General features: G+C 39.4%; 1 protein-coding gene across 11 annotated transcripts in view; it reads right to left on the bottom strand.

Moving 5' to 3' along the window:
• The window catches only part of NAV3 (neuron navigator 3), a 563,826-nt gene that overhangs the window by 103,934 nt on the left and 436,824 nt on the right, over positions 1–23,068 (bottom strand). For 10 of the 11 annotated variants that reach the window (XM_069858034.1, XM_069858023.1, XM_069858043.1 and 7 more), the window contains 3 exons: positions 9,153–9,261; positions 8,369–8,752; positions 4,823–4,942 (listed from right to left, as the gene is read on the bottom strand). In XM_069858034.1, the coding sequence (XP_069714135.1) occupies positions 4,823–4,942; positions 8,369–8,752; positions 9,153–9,261 (613 nt within the window). Of the gene's footprint in view, positions 1–4,822; positions 4,943–8,368; positions 8,753–9,152; positions 9,262–14,993; positions 16,065–23,068 lie in introns of those variants that run through there. The other variant, XM_069858080.1, reaches the window with a different exon arrangement.

The following is a 23,068-nucleotide window of genomic DNA, read 5'->3' as shown; positions in this document are numbered from 1 at the left end:
CAAACAGGCCCACTTCATCTAGTCTGAAATAACTGCCAGATCTTCTGCACATGTGACAGATGGAGGAAGCATTTTAAAGATGCCTTGTGCACAAGAACTCTGTAACATGGGCTCAGATTCAACAGCGACGTATCCGATGCAGGTCATGACAAACACACACTGAGCACAGTAAGCTACCTTTAAAGCTTTGGTTTAAGAAAAGGTGAAAAAACCTGGATAGTACATTCAAGGGATGTGAGGGGAAAGTGGTTGCACAACTCGTGTTGACTGTTGACTGATGAAGGTGAAGGGAACTATGGCTTTTGATGCGCTAAATCCAGCAGGCATAGGAGGTGGAAGGACAATGGTTAAACTCAGTGGAACTACATATATTTCTTAAAGGGCTTGTTTAAACTTTGCTAACAATTTTTGTGGACAACCCAGGGTGGTTTGGAAACATTGCAACTTACTTTTCAATAAACCTTATTCTTCCCAACAACATAATTCATTTTGTGTCCTTACATCTAATCTCTTTTGGCTCATCTTACTTTGAAAAGGGTTTTGAACTCCAAGAATGTTCCTCGAATACTCCCTCTAAGAGTCCCAGAAGGCAAATGCCAGAGTGTAGAGGAGGAAGACAGAACAATAAATGAAAAGTAATATCATACAACTGAGAACTCTCCCAGCCACATCCCAAGTTACACCCGCTGCAGAGAATCCATCTTCCTCTCTAATTAGTTTCTTATGGTATTTGAGGCAAGGTAAATTGCAAAGAATACACATTTTTGGACAAAAAGAGTCCAAATTAGGAAAAAATATCAGAAGAAGAATGATACAAACACTGATATCTGATGTTACAGAATCACTAGGTTGGAAAAGACCCACAGGATCATTGAGTCCAACCACTCCTAGCAGCCACTAAACCATGCCCCTGAGCACCTCATCCTCCTGTCTTTTAAATACCTCCAGGGATAGCAACTCAACCACCTCCCTGGCCAGCCTGTTCCAGTGCCCAATGACCCTTCCCATGAAAATTTTTTTCCTAATGTCCAGCCTAAACCTCCCCTGGCGGAGTTTGGGGCCATTCCCTCTCATCCTGTCTCCTGTCACTTGGGAGAAAAGGCCAGCACCCTCCGGTCTACAACCTGCTTTCAGGTAGTTGTAGAGAGCAATTAGGTCTCCCCTCAGCCTCCTCTTCTCAAGGCTAAACAACCCCAGCTCCCTCAGCTGCTTCTCGTAAGACTTGTTCTCCAGCTTCTTCACCAGCTTCGTTGCTCTTCTCTGGAATACGCATGTTGCTGTAGTCTCTTCAGCCTTTCGTTGAACCATTACAATGCTTTCCCTTGAACAACCAAATACGCTATGTTCTTTTCTACACCAATGTGCTTTCCAGAGCAGTAAGCAATCAACACTTAATCCCTGGCTTATGTCGCATTCATGAATTTAACTTTTTCTGAAGTTGTTCAATTTAATGTTATTATTTGGATGAACTCCCTCAGGCTAGATTTCTACATGGAGATCCTTCATGGAGATGCAGGTGCTATCTGAAACCAATTTAGAGAGGAATCAAACTGGGGATGTGATTGCCTCTTTACATCAGTTCCATAAATATCAATGAATTATTCCAGATTTATCCGTGAAATGAGAATCCGTCTGAAAGTGTACATTTCACAGAAATGGCATTACTCAGAGATATCATCAGCCCACCTAACTGACGAATATTGTACTGCCAGCTCACAAAATGTTCTAAAATGTAAGCAGAAGTTGTAATTTAGGTTGTCAGTTTTCATGAAGAACACGGAGTTACAGTCAGGAAAAGTTGCTGGGTCTAGTGATGAACAGAAGACTGAACTTCTCTCTTGGCTGCTAATATAGATCAGGTATTTGCAGCATATCATTATTTTTCACCTGCACAAAGGTGACAACAGAGTCCTTCACAACAGAAAGGCCAGGGTAAATCATGCCAATTATGAAGAAGGATATTAGTATAAATGATACCATAGAGAAAATGCATGTCCTTCACATATATACAGGTATGATAGAGGAGAATAATCCTCTTTCAGGGAAGTTCCTCATACCGGTGGCAAGGCATACCTTGAATCCTTGACACAAACCCCATTATTTTTTGTTCAGAGTAAAAAAAAAAAACATCTAAAATACTATTGAGATAAGATGAAATCACAGATACCCATGCTGTTGTGAAAGACCAAAATCTATCCCACCAAACAAAGGGAGAGTCTCAGCAATATCTGTATTGCTTTTTCCCACCTGATATAATATCATACATACGACACACATTGTTGAAAAGTAGCATGAACAATTTTGTGTGTGTTTGAGCTAAAACAATTTGTTGTGACCCAGTTTAGAAAGTATACCTTTTGTTATCACCAGAACTCATAAAAATATTTTTTTCCATGTGAAAACACCATTTTGTTGCTTCAAGGAATAGCATACACTTACACACAAAAAAAATCTATGTCAACAAAGCATGGTTAAGGTTGTAAAAACAAGGATGGAAAAGTCAGAAAATGCCACAATTGACTGAATACCCATAATATAAATCCCTCACGCCTGTGCATTCTGATAGTTTTTAATTCTGTGATAGCATATAGCATGCTCCATGACACCGTGTCTAGAGGGTCCAGAAGAGCACAGAAATCCAGATTTCATTCTTTGTGTAAGGAAAAGCAGTCATTATAGAGTAAATCCTACATCACATCTCTAGGTTTTAAGCTCAAAAATTACTTTGGGGCTTGCTCATGCAGCTTGCTAACGTCAAGAGCAGTTTGCAAATGCACAGTGAAGATGGACTATATTGAGATTTTAGCTGTTGAGATCAAATATATCTTTCCTGCCTGAATACACATGAATTCTATTTTTTTAAAAAGCCTTGTCTCTTACATAAAATTGGTCAACTTTTCTTTCAAGACCCAAAATAATCTCCTGACAAAATTGAAATCCCTGCTCCACAAACTGGCAAATGATAGACTCAGAGATGAAAGACAGAAACAGCAGAGTAGGTTTTAGCACATTTTTAGCCAGTCTGACAAAGTTGTATAAACAGACCTAAACAGATTTATGTACTGGGAAATGCAGTTCTCAATTAGAACTGATGATCATTTCCCTGTGGTTTCACATGTGAAACCTCTATGTACTTGCATACTATATAAAACAAACTAACACATACATTACTACATAATACTTCAAAGCAAAACAAACACAAAGTGTTTGAGTAGTATCTAGATTTTGAGGCATACTAAGAAAAATTTTAAAATCCCTTAATTTGGACCTCTTTTTTTCAGAGAAAATGTGCCTGATTTGAAGCCTGAGTGTGAATATTGCATGGTGGGAAGAGCTCTAAAAATTTCACTCCCAGGTGAACAAAAGATATAGAGACATAGAAAAATGTGGGTGCTAGCAGCATTCTCTGTCTTTAACTACATGACTCTCAACCTCTATATTTTCCACCCCCTCTCCCACTTTGAGCTTAAGGTTCTGGTTCTCACATACAGAGCTCCACAAAAGTCCCTCCTGCCCACATCACATTTCTCATTTTCTCATTCTGTTACCTCCTGAGTTCTATCCAAATTATTTTCTTAAACGCCTACCGTACACTTTCTCTGGTCTTTGCATCACGTCAATGCTTGCATTCCAAAGAACTGAGCCATGTACATTTGAATTGCTAACTAGAACAGGCTTTTTTCTGCAAGGTCAACAAATGCTAATATGTCAGTTAAAGCAAACTTCTTTTTTAAATTATTGGTTCTCTACATGGAAATGACCTTCTTTACCCTGATATACTATATGCACTGTTTGACTAATGCAGGCTATCCCTGGCCTGTGTCAGAAGCATATTTTCCCCAGAAAACTCTGAAAAGTAAAAATTATATCACACATAGATTAATATCCCAGAACTTCTTCAATTAATTTGCTGGGTTTGTAAAAACAGAGCTGCTCCATGAACCTTTTCTCCCTTCCTGATTAAATACATTTTTTCTTCCTTAAAGAAAACTTGATTTTAAAAAGAGGGAACTGAAATCAACCCCCTAAAAATGACGACTGCCAAATTTCACAGCTGCTCCTTATCTCTATGATGGTCAGACCAAAACCTCAGAGCTGACAGCCCTAAGTTCTGCAAAAGTTGGGTTATGAGTTTTTGTTTCTCAGGCACGGATACAAGCCACCAATATGAATCTACTTTAAGCTCAAGGAAAAGAAACAGAAAACACTTGCCTAATCTGCAGAAGTACTAGTGGGAACATGGTTTTAAGCTCACACTCATGTATACATGCATAAGGGCAGGAAAGTACTGTTCCTTTTTTTACAATGCATAGGCAATGGGATATAAGCCCACTTCTCTCTTCCCACTGCTCACAGGTACTATCTTCTTCTGACATGCACACAAGGCAAAATGGGTAGAGAAGACCAGGGCTCTGGTTCAAGCTGACTCCAAGTGTATGTTCTGACCCACACAGGCACAGCACACGCATGCTCTCTGCTGCCTTGAGATCATGTACATTCTCCCTGTGTTCATCAATTGACAAGGCAACCTGTAAAAATCATGTCCCATTTCAGAGGTACAAGATTTCCCATAAGGTCTGGGCTTCTGTATATTTTCTTTTCCATCTTTAACAATAAATACTTCTTAAGTCCCAATCCCATTTGAGAAATTTGCTTTTTTTGCCACTCATTGTAGTATTTGACATATTATGTGCTCAGAAATCCTGCAATTTGCTTTCTCTTGCTTTTTGTTATGAAGAAAGTGATGATATATTAACAGGTATGTAGAATGAAAAATATCTGTGATGTTCAGATAGCTTTTTACTCAGGAAAGCACTGTTACCTGTCTGCATCCACAGTCACGTCATGCACCCCTCTTTGAATGACATCTCGAGAGGCAGCTAGGTCTGGTATTCGGTTCAGACTTCTTGTATACAGGTTGAGTCCTCCATCTGTCATGTACCTGAAAATAAATGTGTGGTCAATAAGTGCGAAATGCAGCCATCTGGCAACATGTTTCACTGTAAAGTTAATGGACTGTGGAATTCAAATATTTAAGGTATGGACTGTCCTATTAGATGGTAGACTTCCACTAAATATTCTCATTTTGTGTGCTTAGTGCAGGGACATGAGATATATGACCATTTCCTAGGATAATTTATCTTTCTGTGATGGGTTACAGGCCAATCTGTTTTATTAAAATATATTTAGATTAAAAATCTCGTATATTTTCCAAAAAATTAAGTATATTTTAATTACTGCATGTTGTCAAATAATAGCACAACATGCAAGAAGCGTAACTCCAGTTAAAAAAGAAAAAAAGGAAAAAAAATCAGTAGCATCCATCTAAACAGGAACAGAAATTGAGGACTTAAATCCATAGTCCCTGCTAGTATGTGATTGTTCAGATATGGAAAAGCCCTTACAATGACATTTAAAAGAATCAGTTTTATCTGTTTTCCTTTAGCTTGATTCCTAATATTTCACATTATAATGAATGACTAACTAATTGAACAGTGAGCGTAGTGCTGCCTACTCACTACAGAACCATTACAAGTTTCTGAATTTCAAGCAGCAGCAATAATTTCTGTAAGGCTCGATACCTCTGTGAGAGGTCTTGGTGCCTATAACTAAGCAGTACCACAGCCTGTCCTGCTCTCAAGAGCTGTCCGTTATTTTCTCAAAGGACCTTTCATCAGACTATCTCCCCTCTTAAGTTCTTGGCTTTTAGTACTACTCTAGCAGTTTTGGTAACCTTATTGTAGCAACCTAGAACAGAGGTTGCATCAATTCATTTATGAAGGGCCATGCACATGTCCAGCACTTAAAACATTAGTATACATACACAGGAAAAAAAAATACATATCTCAGTGAATCTGCTTAAAGTAAATCTACAGGCTTACTGAAATAAGTGTAGCCCCAATGCTAGGATGATTGCTAAAGTGATCAGCTGGAGTTCACTCCCAATTCAAATAATCTTTAACACAAGTTCTCCCTGAGCCATGAACCACTGCCGCTTAAATTCATCTTTTGGTTGAAGTGTGTGTCCAAGTACACAAACATTAAACTTTAATAACTCCACACAGACTCCTAAGCTCAAGCCAACACACACACACACTCTGTCAGTGCTCCAGATGTTCTGTTGGCCCTCTCCCTGAAGTTCCTTCTGGAAACTGATTTAATTGAAATCAACTGTCCCAGAGACTGTGGGACTAATAGAGCAGCCTGGGAGTGCAGCCTCCACCCCCCTCCACCCCCAAGGCTCAGGATGGGTGAGCTGGTGCAGATTTTGAGAGCAAAGCTGCAGTAGCATAGCCCTGTGCGACAGCTACAGTTTGAGATGCATTATGTCCTGGGTGGCAATCTGGATGAAGACAACCTCGGGTGCGTTAGAACACAAAGCATTGGTTTGCTCATTTTTAACTAAACTCTAAGGCACTTCATGCACTGGTAAGATTTGGCCTGCCATTTAGAAAGGGATTTCTGAATCCCTTCTGGTATCTGGAGTCTGCAGAAGACAACTTCACATTTGTTTTCAAAGGTAAATTAACAGCTGCATTCATACTCTAGATTTATCCTTTTATTAAAGACAAAATTTAGACTTGAAAGATTATTTAGCTAGGAGTGAATTATGCAGTAAATTCCAAGGCTCTGGAATTGCATATTAAATTTAGCTGTGGTTTGAACACAATCCTGTCTATATGTTTTTTTTTGTCTCTAGGTACAGTTTGAATGGAGAGACTCAAAAAGTGCAACAGGCCTTCCTCATGCTAATTTGTAATTACTGCTGCATTTCTGTCCCCAAGTGTTTACAGTAATTAAACTGAAAATGGAAGAGACATAAAAGAGATAAGACTTTACATGCCTCAATGAATCCTGAATTTTCAGAGCTTATTAATTTAACATTTACTGCACCTAAAAATACTGACTGAGCACATTGTAAGTGTCTATTGAGTCATACCTATTACAGATGCAAAGAAAAGTCACAGAAGATGACTACATTTATTCTTTAATGTGAGAAGATAATTAATACAACTCACCAGGCACTGCAAAGGATACCCCATTTTTTTTTTCTTTTTACTTTTTTAAAAATAAACCCATGCATCCATCAAAGGCAGCATTTATATTTCCTTTATGATATAAGGTCTTAATACATTCAAGTATTGCATTTTCCCTATGTCTTTTCTCTATTCTAGCACACATGAATATGGCATCCTACTTGACAGCCACTAATGCTATGCTGTGGACAGCCTTGTCAGCACTGTTCCATTCACAGAAAACTGAGACACAGCATCAGGGATATGGAGGAATACGCTTTCTTTATAGTTACCTTTTTTCTAGAGATCTATCTTTAGATGGTGCTTGAGGTGAGACACTACCCCAGAGAGCTTTGATCACAGACTTACATTTGCCCTTAGGCAGGTATCACATCCCATTTTGTCAGCCACCATTCTCTAATCATAGCTATACTTCAAAATAAAAGATTAGACTGACAGCAAGAGTCCTAAATTTGAACAGAGTAAAATAGTGTGGTGTGACATGGCCACGTACTCTATGGGACTTCTGTTCAACCCAACAGTACCTCATCCACCAAGCAGCCTTGAGATGACGACAACAACAACATTGACCAGTAATAGAAGTATGAATAGAACAGTAACATGGCTATTTCTTCTTCTTTTTTTTTTTTATGATGCTTTAGGAGTTCTAACATGCATAGAAGAGAAGTGACTTCACTAAGATTCATAAGAGTGATATAACAATTGTTAAATAGTAATTTGAAACACAGGGGATGCAGTACCCTGAAGCCAGCAGATTAAACAAAACAAAACAAAAATTAAAATAACAATTATTTTCATTCTTCCTCCTGGGTATACTAGGACAGTGACTGTTCTTCTAAGAAAAGATAATCCTACAGCTCAGAGGACATGCACAGTTGAAAAACTGCAGTAAAGGTCTATCACACAGACTACACCAGACAATATCTGAAGTAGAAACAGAGAAAGTCAGGCCTGTAGGCAACTGCTTTTCATCAGCTTTATCTAATACCATATCTACCATCTCAAATAAACATCAAGATACTGAATGAAGACTCATCCTAGGGCAAGCAGTGAAACCTGACAGTTTACCAGATAACTAAGGAATTCCACTAAGTAATAAGAAGTACCTGTGCTCTTAAGAAGTCATATTGATATTAAAGGAGATAACAGAATATGAATGCAGGTGACAACATCACTGGCAATTTAGAGACATTTTTTTTCTTTTTTTTTTATCTGTATATTTTTATGCAGCAAACATAATGCAACTTCCACTTCTGTGCCAGAATTTGTTAGAAAAACTATTAAATCTGCTACTCATGCATTAGTTCAAGTGGGGAAAAAGTGCTACTTACCCACTATTAATGTCATCAGTTCGGAGGCTTTTCCCAAGAATGTCCCCATCGCTCATGTAGCCACCAACGTCAACTTCAGAGGACATGTCCAAATCCCCACTTCCTTTCTCATTCATATCAATCTGTGAAATATTTCCAAGGCGAGAAACAGCTGCTCGTCGAAGTGGGGTGGTGTACATGAATCGAGATGGGTCTGTGTGTATGAAGCGACTTGTACTGCTTCGAGGATAACCAGCACCTAAGGATGGGGCATCTCCTGCCTGTAGCCGAGGACTGGCCTGCCCTAGCCTCCAAGTCACTGGAGTGGACCGGCTTGTCAAACTTGGTATGCTTCTCCCATTCACCTCAGTTGTCACAGTGCTGTCAAAAGTTGTCTCCAATGTGCTGCCAAACAAAATGGAGAAGTCAGTGAATTGTGCTTTCTCTGTTCCTAAGAAATAAGGGAAAGCAAAGGATGGAAGAATAGATATTTATTTGAAAAAATTCTATGTGGGTCTGCATGTGCACATGTGTTTACGTATACAATACCTTCTACTTACAAAATAACCTAAAATAAATGTTATAGGCTTCTATGTAGATGTATATGAAAATATAACCATCTTTGTGAATGATTGCATAAGACACTTTGACAGTAAAGTATATTAAAGTCACATTTAAGTTGCTGAGGCAGTCTAGTGAACAGTATAGTTAGTGTCATAGTTAATTTTCCCCTGCAAGTCTCTAATTCATTCAGCAAGTAGTAATAGTCTCCAAATTTTTAGCAGTCTACACAAAAGCAGTATACCTGTGGCTTATCTGGGTCCCTCTAAGGCTAGACATAGTTTCTTCCAAATTCTGTCTCAGGTCTGCTATATTCTTTACAGTTCTCATTCTTCGCGTTTCAGGGTCTTCCCCTGGATGGAAAGAGCAAAACGAGTATAAATTTTAGCACACGTGTGAATGGGGTTGAATAAAGGTCACACATGTATACACAGCCGAGAAGACACACATCTGATTGTAAATAGGTCTGTTCCTTTAATCTTTTAAAAAATAAAACCTCATCCTTTCAGTAATAAAACACACATATGCTTATAAATAACATGTGGTATATAAAAAAAACACTGCAAAGACTCCTGGTGAAGTGTCCCTGTTACAGCCTAAATCTATTAATGAAACTCAGATTTACAGTGTTTGGATTTTTATCCTCTGTGATCAAGGCACAATGCAGCCCCAGACCACTTGATATATTACACAGCCCCTTTTTCCTCTTTGACGTTTTACATGACTTGCTAGGAAATACAGACACACTAATTCTGCATCTGGAAAGAATTGGGATGACTGTTACAGCAACTCTTCAGTATGCACTTTATATCTAGGCTATTCCAAAGAACTCTTTAAGTCAGGGACTTAACAAAGCACCTTTCCTAAACTATAATGGTTTCCTGAAGGGGAGATTATTCTTCATACGGGATAAAAGAAATTATTCTTCTTGTGATTAAAATCTGAATGCTCTAAATACATGCATAATTTATACAATTACAGACTTTAATAGCCTTCATGGATCCATTGTGAAAAGCTAGTCTGGTGTCCTGAAGAGCAAAGCCCACAGAACTTCACTCACCTAGAACATTCTGAATCATGTTTACTTCATATGATTAAAAAAAAAAAGAAAAATGTAATAAGCCTCAAAGCAACCTCCAAAAATCACATATGAAACACAAATGTTTTCTAGAATATCTATATATCAAGGAATTTTAGTTCAGTTTTCTCTTGGAGAATAAGAGAATTTTAAGAGAAGTTCTGTGATAAAATCACTGATCTGTTCAAGGCTAGTGTTCTACTTCCTCCTGTGTCCTAAACCTGTTGCTTGAAAGAAGGTTGGCAAGAAGCATCATTATTCTCATTATACATACAATGCCGAATATAAAGTGCAAATAATTTATTTTTGACTCTCAATGATCCATTTCATGCCACATCTCACATAGTTAAGTTAATTGCACTCTTCATCCTGGAAATATTACCATCAAGAATGACACTGCAATCACTAAAATTGTCTCTAATATTTAACTCTAGATTTCAGCATTCAGCATCCAGAACAAGCTTTCAATCTAGTCTTGGAATCCTTGTGCCATTAAGGCACACTTCTATCTTTAAATATATCTAACAGGAGATTTTCTGGTGAATTTAAACTCAACATCACACAGAAGTCAAGATCAGAAATCAAACCAGAGGGAAATTACCATATAGCACTACAATATTTCACAATTTTAAAAACTAAAATACACATGCAGATATACATCTTCAAGTTCCTGTATTCTTCATTCTGTTGCCACCTTTCTTTCTTCCAGGTTTGTGTCTGAGTTTATACAAGATATAAATTCAACAATGGTGATGTGTCTGAGGAAGAGCATGGTGTGTCATAAAAGTGAGATAGGCAGGTGAAAAAGCAGGTAGGAGATGTTTTGCAAGGAGGTTAAAAAAAAAAGAAGAAGAAAAGATGGTGTCCTTTGCGGAGTAGAAAAAATGGGAAAAAAAGAAAGAGGAGATTTTAATATAGAGCTTGTAAGAAAAGTTGCACAGGACAGAGAGCTGGGAAACATTAAAATGGGGCCAGAAACAATGACAATTTTATATTTAATCAAGTATTCTGGAAAAGTAAGGAAAAAAAAAAAGTCCTATAGGAAAAACATCTGGTAAGGCAAAAACATCTCAACACAATATCTGTTTGAAAATATGGGAAAAATACAATAAGGTTAACTTGCAGCAGAACTACAAGTATGGGTTCAACATTGGTTTCCAAAAAGCACTGGATTAACATCTAGCGGACATTTATTTTAAATACAAGGGAGAATCTGTGGAAGCAAACTATATTTGAACAATAGGTCACTTAAGCTCCTGAATTTTGAGTTCTGACTGAAGGAGGAAGCCTTTAAGTTCATCAACAAACTGAGTAGCTGCTGTACCCTGTTTTGCAGCCCAGGTCCTATTGCCTAAATGCTCTTCAGGTAGCTAAGAAAAATCCGAACTCCTGACACTAAATGGAAATAAATTATTGCATATACATTCCATACATTTTATTTCTTCCCTGATAGGCAAACGATGCACGGTACTAGCCAATGTACCCTGCAGCTGCTGCTCAATGTCAAGCTATTTTTGACAGCAATGCCAGCTTGAGATGTTCCCATCCATGCTGCTCCTGTTATATATTCTGTCCTCTCTGCTGCAGTCAAACAGTGCTTCAGAAACTGCTGTTTGCTTGTTTTATTGGTCCAGATCAATTCTTCAGTGATTTCATGGTCCAATGGTCCATTAAATCTCTGGGCTGGCACCATGGAATTGATGGTGGGGTCAACACTCAGACAAAGTGGAGACAAGAACTAGAGATAGAGGCCCAGCACTGCTGCTGAATCATAGAATCATAGAATAACCATGTTGGAAGAGACCCACTGGATCATCGAGTCCAACCATTCCTATCAAACACTAAACCTCAAGACACACCTCGAGGGCATGTCCAGTCACAAAATTTTGCTCCATAAAATAAATTGTGTTAATTTTTACACGTAAAAATGCAAATGCTCACACTCAAACTCAACTTTTCATTACTCTTGTGTTTCAAGTTAGACGCGTTCAATCAAGCACCTTGCTGATCAATGTGCCCATGGATCCCATGTACTGTTGCAGAAGTTACTGCACCATCCTGGAGATTCCTGTGAGGCAAAATGGCTCATGCCAATGCTAAGCTGGAGACCATTGAGTCCTGTTAGATTGAACCTACTGTTGAAAGCCCAGACAGTTCCAAGGCAGCTTGTGCATGCCTGCCTCCAGGCAGTTGCCTATGGTGCATTCCGTTTCTCAGTGTTGCTGCCTTTGCTTTCCTCCCTCCACCAGCTGGACACAAATTCACTTTCAGAAGCACATTATATTCTGCCACAGTACCTATACGGAGGAGACCCAGGACCTGTTTGTTACCTGCCCAGGCTCCAACCAGAGATGAAACTGCAGCTTCTTGGTATTAGACAATTTCCAATTACATAAAAAAAGACAAATTCCAGGGTATAGGCAGGCAGAATTAAAGGCAAAGCAATACTTTACCTTTATATTTAGTTGAGGAACTGAATACAATTCATATTTGCAGTGACTCTGCCCTTTCCTTCCTTGTTTGTCCTTGTCAGCTGTCCTTTGCTGTATGTTAACACTGCAAATTCTTGCAGCAAAAAAAAAATGATAGCAACTGTCTTTTTTAATATATATTGTACAGTAAATCGCATAACAAAGCCTTAAGCACAATTGCAATATGAAAAAACAAAACAAAACAAAACAAAAAAAGGGTATGTTTATATGGCAAACTGCCAAAATACATTTTCACAGAGAATATTTCACTTACAGTCAAATAATGCCACAAAACCAGTGTTATTCTATCCTAGAAAGGCAAAAGGTTTGAGGTCTAATCTCTTTTGATCTCTCAGTGACAGAAAGGGCAATTTCAAAACCTACTCACCAGTTGTTTTTTTTTCTAAAAAAGATACAGCTGGAGTTTCTTCATCTTAAAATACCACATAGTACTACATACAATGTCCTCACAACTGTAACTATTAAGTGTTTTTAAAAACAACTGTTCTTTTTTATTCCCATGCTTCTCTTAAGGCTGTATCAATAGACTCATGCTGTACAACAGAAGAACAAGTCAGAAAGTATAAACAGTTGAACATGATGATTAATAAATTTCCTGCACTGAGTGCAAGATCCTCAGACTTAATTTGCACGTCACTTCACCTACACTTTCATGACTGCACTGTGGCTCCTTATCTACATCGAGCCTCCCTCTGTACAGAGGACCACAGGGATGGTGAATACGCGTTTTTTTACTGCAAGGTATCTATACCATACCTGCTAGAAGAGATACTACAATGCTTATTAAAGTAGCATTGGGACACACTGTATGGGTTCAAAGGGAGCCCAGACTCCCTCAGACACCTTGTTGCTTATTACATTGACCCACTGCCATCGTAGAGTCTATCCATATTTGCATGAACTAAAATATCAGAAGTGCACCATGGCTTGTATGTTGAAGGAAAGCAGATCTATTTCATACATGGAGAGACTGTGGTAAGTGTTACTAAGACCAGGGTACCCTGACACTTCGATCAAAATACCATTCCTCTTAGAAGAAAGTACTGACCCCATGAAATATAATCTGCTTAGATCACTTGTAGCTTCATCATTTATGTTAAAAATGAATATTCCAAAAGATTGTCCCTAGTTTTCTGCATCTACACAGTGAACTATTACAGGTGTCCTAAACTTCCAGAGAATACATTCATTGCTTCCACTGAGTAGCATATGTACACAGGAAATCAAAATAAACATTTTACAGTAATCACTAAATATCTATGTTAAATACATTATATTTCCAAAGCTCACCCATAACTGCACATTCAATAATCACATTCAGAATCATTTTAGTACTTCTGCACATTATTACAGACCAAGCAGATACATGGGAAAATGATAATTCCATTAATTGTCAAGTTTTCATAAAAAGATTTACAAATAATAAGCAGCTCCCCAGCAAACTGTCTACTCTTAGAAAGGAAAGTACCAGTTTTACTGAATAGGTGGGGAAACTGAGGTTCACATCACTAGAGAACAAGGATTTTTCAGTGACACGTGGCTGAAGAGGAGCAGGGGCAAGTGGAAAGCTCAGCTTCCTTTGCTAACAAGCCTCTAATCTGCAGGAGAAGCACTTTTGTGCATACTGGTATAGCCTAACAACAAAAGGATGTGCATAAGAAAAGAACACCTGTTTCTCTGTTATTTTGAGATGATAGATTTTAACATTAAAACACAGGAAAAAAAAAATCCTGAATGTTTAAACACAATGAGGGCTAATGTATCCACCAGCAAAGAAGCTCTAGGTGATACAGATGCTATGTAACCTTGGAAAAGCAAGCAGCCACTTAAATCATTTGACTGGCTGAAGAACAAAGCTTTGGAAATGAACACTTAGAGCACTCTTATAAAGGACTGAGAGATGACAAGTAAAGCCACTAACACAGAAGACTTTTGAAGCACCTGTGGCTGTGGACTTGAAAAAACCATTGGCATACACTAATACAATAAAATTGGTTATTTAAGCTAAAATGAAACTCTGGCACTCACAATTCATCATATAGGGATGAAATGATGAGTAAGGGGGAAGGGAAAAGCATTACCGAAGGAACAGTTTGCAGGTAAGCCAAAACATTTTATATATAAACCAAACCTTGGATTCAAGACTTCAATTTTAAATTCATGAGGATAACTGTCATTAAAAATAAATTATTTATTACTAAAATGATAGCACTTGAATATTACACCTTGTTTTTACAAACAGCTGAGGAACTATGCTCAATTATTCATAGACTGTTGCTGCCCATGCACCCATCAAAATCTATTTAGATATTATCTTCATTTTCTATCAACTTTAGAGAGAAGAGTAAGAAAGCAAGGAAGAAATGGCAAGACCCTATTTTTGCATACTATTGCAAATAAACCCAGTTCTGTCTCATAACATTACTGTCAAGATCAAAAATCTGCTCCGTGCAGATATGTGCTAGCACTTGGGTCTCCTCTTGCCATTCCTGATGTCACGCCAAAGTTAACTTACCTAAAATATCAGTATAAAGGACCTGTTCTAGGTCCCCCAGCATTGTTATTATGACATCTTCATCCAGATGTGCGGTCCCTTCACGCAAGCAGCCTTCCTCCTCCTCTGCCCAGTTCCTGCTGGGGAAGTGGGATGTGCAGGACACATTGTCATCACCAGTTTTCCCCCTCTCCTCATTGTGAAACTCAAAGCCTTCACCTGTATGTCGGTCTCCTGACCTTCTGGACGTCCTGCTTCCAGTAGGTGGTATCACTTGAAGTGCTTGGGGTACGGTGAGGCTGGAGTGGCAGAGGGAGTGCACCGATTGCGAGAGTGCCTTGGAAAGTGAGCCTCTGCCTCCAGCTTTTGTCTCCTGCTGATGGTAACTCTGGCTGGACTTGGAGGCGTTGCCAAACCAGTTCTCCCTATATGAGTATCGCCTCTTCTCCCCTTCACTGATGAGTGTGAGATTGGTTAGAGACTTCTGCTTCTGAAGACGAACACACCCTCTTCTAACCTCCTTGCTTTTAAACACTGACAGTTCAGCAGATCGCTGCATCTTTCTGGCTGGGGTTTCAGCTCAGCTAGATTTCATATTTCTGAGATGGACAGCAGTTCAGTTCTCCCAAAAGGTCTGGGAGGTGATCCCTCTAGCACTGCATGCTGCATATTCCAGGTAGCACATACTTGCACTTGTAATGAAAAGCACAGCTCAACCACGCAGTGTACGTACTGTAAATGACTAGACAGACACAGTCATTTTCTTTAAAATTATGCTGCTCTTTCTGCTAAGCCACTTCTTTCTCATCACATTAGTCTGCAGTACTTACAGTCATTTTCAGTTGGACTTCTCTCAAGCAGAAGAGAGTTGATCAAACACTCTGCTCCAGCACAGAAGTAATCCCAAAAGCCAACTGTGTTTTCCCCTTTCCATCCAATCACCAGTCTCATCAGAGCAGTGGGCCTGCATCTCTGTCTACAGCTGCTGCCTTCTGAAATCCAAAGTAGGCACAAGTGCTGTCTTGGGCTTCCCCCCCTCCTCTCACCAGATCATGACTGATCCCAGTGCACAGCTCTTCACTTTAGATGGGCTGACACAGAACTGCAAGCACAGCCTCCACGTCAGAGCTCAATAAAGAGCCAAAATTAACCACTGAAGCAAAGCTCTGCACAAGCCTCCTTACATTTTAGTATTCAACCTGCATTCCCAGATATATGACTCTTCTCTGCTACTGCAGTGAGTGCTGCTGGCTGCCATGGCAGCAAACATCCTGGTGAATTAAACCGGAGACACAGAAGCCTCTGCCCGGTTTACAGTGCCACAGGTTTCAAGACACAGCTTCACCTGAATGGGATGCTACAGTAACAGACCTAGCTCATGGTCAAATCCTATTTTTCTTCCTGAAAGGTAAGGATGACAAACTATTGCTACAATATCACTGCTATTCCCTGTGCAGGCAACAAAAAGCAGATTTGTAAATGGACCTTCAGTCTCGCAATATCTGCTCTAAACAAAAAAAACCCCAAACCCTAAGATAATAAAGAAACTATAAAAATGGAACAAAATTGTACCTACCAAGTAAGGTTTATAAAAGGAAATATTTATTTTCCTTCTCCTTAAAATATACTATGTTTGCATCTCTGTGAGATTCAGAGGCTAGTATGGAATTAAAAAGCTCTAATAAAACCATTATTTCACAGTCTTCTGAAGAAAACCTATTAATGGAATGGCAATTTTTTTTTAGAAAGCAACTCAATATAATGTCTGAACTGAGTTCATCAGTTCTAAATGCTGTTTTTAAATACATCATAAAGAGAGAAAGAAGACTTATGTTTAAATATATACCTTTTCTCAGAGGGAAAAATATATTAGTCCCAGAAATAATAGACTGGTGAACAAAGAACTAACTGAATTGCACTCTAATTTTTCAGATACCTTTTTTTTCCCTATGGACAATCAACTTAATAAAACATTAAACAGAAATCTAGAGATATGAAAATTACTGTGTAACAATATACTGCTTTTGTGAAAATACGGTGATCTCAAATCCCTATGTGAGAAAACGTGACAGGGAAGTAACCTTTAAAAATGCCACCCTAGGAATTACAGATTGTTTGCAGATTTTCTGTATGAATAAATGAGCATTAAGAGAAGCCTCAGTGTACTTCTTGCTTTTTGCTGTCTCAGTCTACACTTTTTTAAAGATATATAAGGCAAATAACATGTGGGAGAAACTTCCCAGAAATTTTAAAGGAAGGGTATATTTTTTCCTAGGTAACTCTCATAAAACACAGAACTAATCCAGAAAAAAATCCAGTAGTCTCAAGCAATTACAGTTTTCCATATTAAAATCATGGACACATTCCTAGAAAGACAGATTCAACAACAAGAAAAGATGCCACTCCCCTTCTCACCCAGCCTAGGAAGTCAAAGTAACAGGAGACAAGAATGCTGTGTCAGCCTGAGTACAAAATCATCCCAAATATTAAAGGCCTGTCACTTCTTCAACACTGAAACAAAAGGTAAGACTGCTGGGCTTACTCTTAGGGTCTGTCAGTTGCAGTGGCCACAGAGACCACTTAAAAGGTTTTAATGAATGTGCTGGTGCCTCCCTGCAGCAGAGCCCAATGCACTTGTGGGGATGCTGACATTGCTCCAGCTGAGGAAGTGGTGTTCCAGCACTGCCCACGTGTTCCCACATCGATATCCTCTGCCTGCACCGTGTGGCTGTGGCTGCCTGTTCGGGATGGCTGAGGAAGCTGTTGAAGTTGTTAAAAAGGCAGAAAAACTTATGTCTCTTCACCAAATAAGCCATGTCAAACTTCATGTTGGCAGCCACTCCAGGCTGAAAGGATCCCTGGTAGGGGCACAGCTAGGTCCTGGGTAACCCAGTGGGCCTCAGTGTCCCTGATGAACTGTTCCTTCTCCCACCTGATCTATGCACTGCAGCCCCGCTCCAACAGGACACAGGTCACAGATTACTCTCCAGTAATAGAAATGACACTTGAACTGTGTGGAAGCCACACTTGGGTAGCTGGCAGCTCCAACATCCACCTGTCTCATTTCCTTTTCAACACACATTAAAAAAAAAATAGTCAAATGCTGGGATATGGATTCACTGGTACTAATCACGCAACCTTCATTCAGCCTTTGTGTGTACTATCACCATACTACAGCCCTTAATTACAATGTTATATGAACTTTTCTCCCATTAATCCCATTGCCACACATGGCAGACAGGCCATCATAATCATCCTCAGTTACTGCGTATATATATATATGTACATTTTGGACCAAGCTCTCAGCAGAAACAACACTGAATCATAGAATCATAGAATGACCAGGTTGGAAGAGACCCACCGGATCATCGAGTCCAACCATTTATCCTTCTGCTTTACCATACCTCTCTGCAAGGTGTCACTCATCAAAAAACATTGCAATGTGGAAAATTCTCAGGTTTATTTATTGAAAAATACTTTCGTAAACCTCATTCCTCCATTTTAAATTTATAAAATATTGCAACAAGCAAATACAGCTTTCTAACTAAGCAGAGAGTATAGGAGACTAAAAGAGAGCAAATATCATCACAGAGCATTATTCCCCAATTACCTTGTATTCCCCACCCACCACACAGGAATATGTTTATATCAAGAACCATCACAGTTAGTGTAACACATTATTTTTACTGTCTCTTTCATAAAAGGAATTTTATGCATGATTTTATGAACTAATAATCTAGGGACAAATTTTGCGGTCAGATAAGACTTTCTTTGAAGTCTCAATGCATAGTTTGGACCCTTACAAATGAATTATGTAATAGATCTGCAAATGCATAAGATTATGAATCTCTTTAGCCAGGCTTACTCGACAAAAAAAAAATAATTTTGAACACTTTTCACAACTATTAATTAACTATTTCATTCAGAAACCAAAAAATAAGCATAGTAAACATAAAAGCTTGGAAACTGAATGTTTTTATGCTAATCCTGCCATGAATATTGGCCTATAACCCTTAAAATTACTTTCATTTCTGCTTCATCCCTTAGTATTTTAATGAGTCAGTATTAGTCAATTAATGAATAATTACTTAATCAAACACTTTGCATTAAACTCTTTGAACATATAAACACTTGTTAAAGCCATCTATCACTGGTTTCATAAAATAATACTTCGTAGCGACTGACATGTAAAATTTACAATCTAATATTAAATAATTAACTCACTGACATCTTTCTTCAATGCGGTTGCAGTAAAGACTGATAAACGTCACAAGTACTATAAGTAGGAAGTCTGAACTACTTCACAGAATCACAGAATCACAGAAAAACCAGGTTGGAGGAGACCCAACGGATCATCGAGTCCAACCGTTCCTATCAAACACTAAACCATATCCCTCAGCACCTCGTCCACACGTGCCTTAAACGCCTCCAGGGAAGGCGAGTCAACCACCTCCCTGGGCAGCCTGTTCCAGTGCCCAATGACCCTTTCTGTAAAGAATTTTTTCCTAATGTCCAGCCTAAACCTCCCCTGGTGGAGCTTGAGGCCATTCCCTCTTGTCCTGTCCCCTGTCACTTGGGAGAAGAGCCTAGCACCCTCCTCTCTACAACCTCCTTTCAGGTAGTTATAGAGAGCAATGAGGTCTCCCCTCAGCCTCCTCTTCTCCAGGCTAAACAACCCCAGCTCTCCCAGCCGCTCCTCATAAGGCCTGTTCTCCAGCCCCTTCACCAGCTTCGTTGCTCTTCTCTGGACTTGCTCCAGAGCCTCAACATCCTTCTTGCGGTGAGGGGCCCAGAACTGAACACAGGATTCGAGGAGTGGTCTCACCAGTGCCGAGTACAGAGGGAGGATAACCTCCCTGGACCTGCTGGTCACGCTGTTTCTGATACAAGCCAAGATGCCATTGGCATTCTTGGCCACCTGGGCACACTGCTGGCTCATATTCAGTTGGTTGTCAACCAACACCCCCAGGTCCCTCTCCTCCAGGCAACTTTCTAGACAGACTTCTCCTAGTCTGTAGCACTGCATAGGGTTGTTGTGCCCCAAGTGCAGGACCCGGCATTTGGCCGTGTTAAACCTCATGCCATTGGACTCAGCCCAGCGGTCCAGCCAGTTCAGATCCCTTTGCAGAGCTTCTCTACCCTCCAGCAGATCGGCACTTCCACCCAGCTTAGTGTCATCTGCAAACTTGCTAAGGATGCAGTCGATGCCTTCATCCAGGTCATTGATAAAGACATTGAACAGGGCTGGACCCAGCACTGAGCCCTGGGGAACCCCACTTGTTCATAGTCATACCATGAAAACCAAGCACCAAAGAGGATTACTTTATCCGCCTTTCTTTTAATTCTCATTTCATCCTCTCTATAAAGTTTTGCAGGTACATAGACATTGAGTAGTCTTGTTGAGGTAACTGGTACGTAGAAGTACATACAAGAAAGAATGTTTATGCGTGACAACAGAACTGGTCCTTATTTCAGACTCCCAAATTTCTGTCTGGGATTTCCTGGACAGAAGTCTACACATCTGTGTGCCACCTACCATACACAGAATCTACCATACACAGAATGCACTGAAACTACTGCATGGGTGACCTGTGCTTACTGACGGGGCTTGTTCAGTGTGTGTATGAGTATTGCCATGCATGCAGAGGGGATCTAAGGTGTGTCTGCAGGAAACCTTAGACTTACTACACATGAGCTGCATGAGCTGTACCACTGCTTGTGCTTGTGCAATGTGGAAACATCTGGCTGAGCTGTGGTATATTCAGAGAAAAAAAAAAAGCAGGATAAGAGTCTGAAGCACTTTAGATCACATCTGGAACAAATTCCTAGCAGAGACAGAGGAACAGTGAAGAAACTCAGATTTACAGTAGCTCAGCCCAGAAGCAGAACTGGCTTCAGGCATAATTGATGTAGGAAATTACCCTGGGCAGCACATTTATGAGGGCAAGCTAAAAATAATGAAGTTGTTCTGTTCATTAGGACAGCACTTCTCGGTCCATGCCTACAGTAGCCTCACCATCTCTGTTGCCTTCCAGCATCATTCTGTTCTCACAGCTGTGCAAGTAAAACCAAGTGTTCACTTGCAGAGTGGAAGATAGGAGAGGTTTTAAAGCTAACTGGCTCCTTTAGAAACAGGGAGAAAGACACAGCATAGGATAGATGGGCACTATCCCTACAGCTTCTCGCTTTGTCTATCTACTTCCTCACAACTGGTGTTGAGACAGTGGTGAAGGGATCCGACCTGCCTTGCTGGGCACAGAAAAAAAGACCATGACCACTTACCACTAAAGCAAGGAAATAAGCTTGATTTTGGTATCCCGAATCACTCTGGGAGAGTGGTGCCTGAACAACCACTCCTAAATCTCTCTAAAATTGTTTTGCTCCCATCCAAGATTTGCCTATACTATGGAGAAGTCTTGAACCAGCCATGCTTACAGCATTAGCTTTGATTGGCTGATTTTTTTCCCTTAAGTGGATTAGGAGCTCTGACGTGATCTGCTTGGCTACTTATGCGAGCAGCAATCTTTAGCCAAGAGTTGATAACAAACACAAGTGTGTAAATGTTCTGAAAGTAGAGCAACAGTTTACACTAAGTTATCTTACTCCTGAGCACGTTAGCCTTAGGTACAAATATTTGCCACTAGAAAAATAATACACCAATGAAGTGGAAACATAATACAGGTGGAACTGCACTTTATGAACCCTCTCCTACAAGCTGCTTAGTGATTTCTACAGATGCTTGGCCCCCTGCATGATCCTTATTGATCCTTATTGCTTACCAATGTACTGTGCTAGTGGGTTTGGCAACCGAGCTGCAAAAAGAAGCTTGAGTTAATATAAAGATGATTCCCATCCACAACGGCAGAGGAAGTTTTCAGGAAAAAATGTAATATCAAAATGAAAGAAACTCTGGATTCATCTCTCAACACCCGGAGTATAAATCACCAGAACAAGAAAATAACCCTTGCACATCTCCTTGCTAATACTGGTATAATCCCTTGATCACACTAGATTAAAGGCGCATCTAAATAATAGATTTGAATCACCCTTTCTCACAACTAATCCAACACAGAATACTCCCATAAACAGCTGCCACATGAGTAATTTTCCATGCAGGATCACCAATGACAGTATCACCAATGACTTACTGATAGTTCACCAATGCAGACAATTATCTATTCAGCAAACATTGCATTTTATCCATTCATTCTTTTTGCTGCCAACAGCCAATTATGGGTGACACACTGCATACAACCAACAGCCAGTTATGGTTTTCCTGTGTATGCAAAAAAACATTGACCATATTTTCCCAGTGGTTCTGCTTTACTGCCAGTTTTATCAGAGTTTGAATAATCAGACAAGAAACACCTCTGATGCCTAGCGACCTTTATGCCATTTTCTTCTTTTTGATGCTGTTCCATTTCTGTTAAGAACAGTAAAAGGCCAGGAGACATGATATCCCATTTGAACATTTCAGCAGGTAATAAATGGATATATTTTATTTAGCATCTCTCTGGATAATTCCTTGAGGCACCTTTTGAATTGTATAGATGTTTCAATTATACTCTTTATACAGACAAGACAAATAAGTCTGATTTCTGGATAAATTAAAAATATTTTTTTACTTTAATTTTAACAGGCATGTATCACCTCTAGGGAGTGCTTCACCAGGTTTTATCATGACATATTTATCACATATGCTAGCTGTGCAAATAAGGAATATCATATTCAAGATATTTCCAAGGAGACCGAGAAAACTGGGACAAAACCTCAGTTTCAGTATGAGTCAGCTAAATGCCAAGGCAGTCATACAAACCATGGGCATCTGATTTCCCTTCTGGTGAAGAGGTAATTTTAGACTGATGGGCCAAATGAGTGCTTTCCTCTGTAAGAAGAACTAGATGACTCATTAAAAATCCATTTGAACATGAAAAAATTTGGTGAAAAAGGGCAAAATTACAAGTGAATCCAGTGGGACAGGGTTTCACCTTTTATTCTTGGTAGAATGACAGTAAGATTAAGAATGCTAATGAAAAATACCAAAACAACAAGATCAATAAATAACCCCAAAACTCCCAAAGAAACAGCTCTGGCTA

Source organism: Phaenicophaeus curvirostris, chromosome 1 (genome assembly GCF_032191515.1).
Source record: "Phaenicophaeus curvirostris isolate KB17595 chromosome 1, BPBGC_Pcur_1.0, whole genome shotgun sequence".
Classification (NCBI taxonomy): domain Eukaryota; kingdom Metazoa; phylum Chordata; class Aves; order Cuculiformes; family Cuculidae; genus Phaenicophaeus; species Phaenicophaeus curvirostris.
Note: the sequence above shows the minus strand (reverse complement) of the source record. Positions and strands in the feature narration are given on the sequence as shown.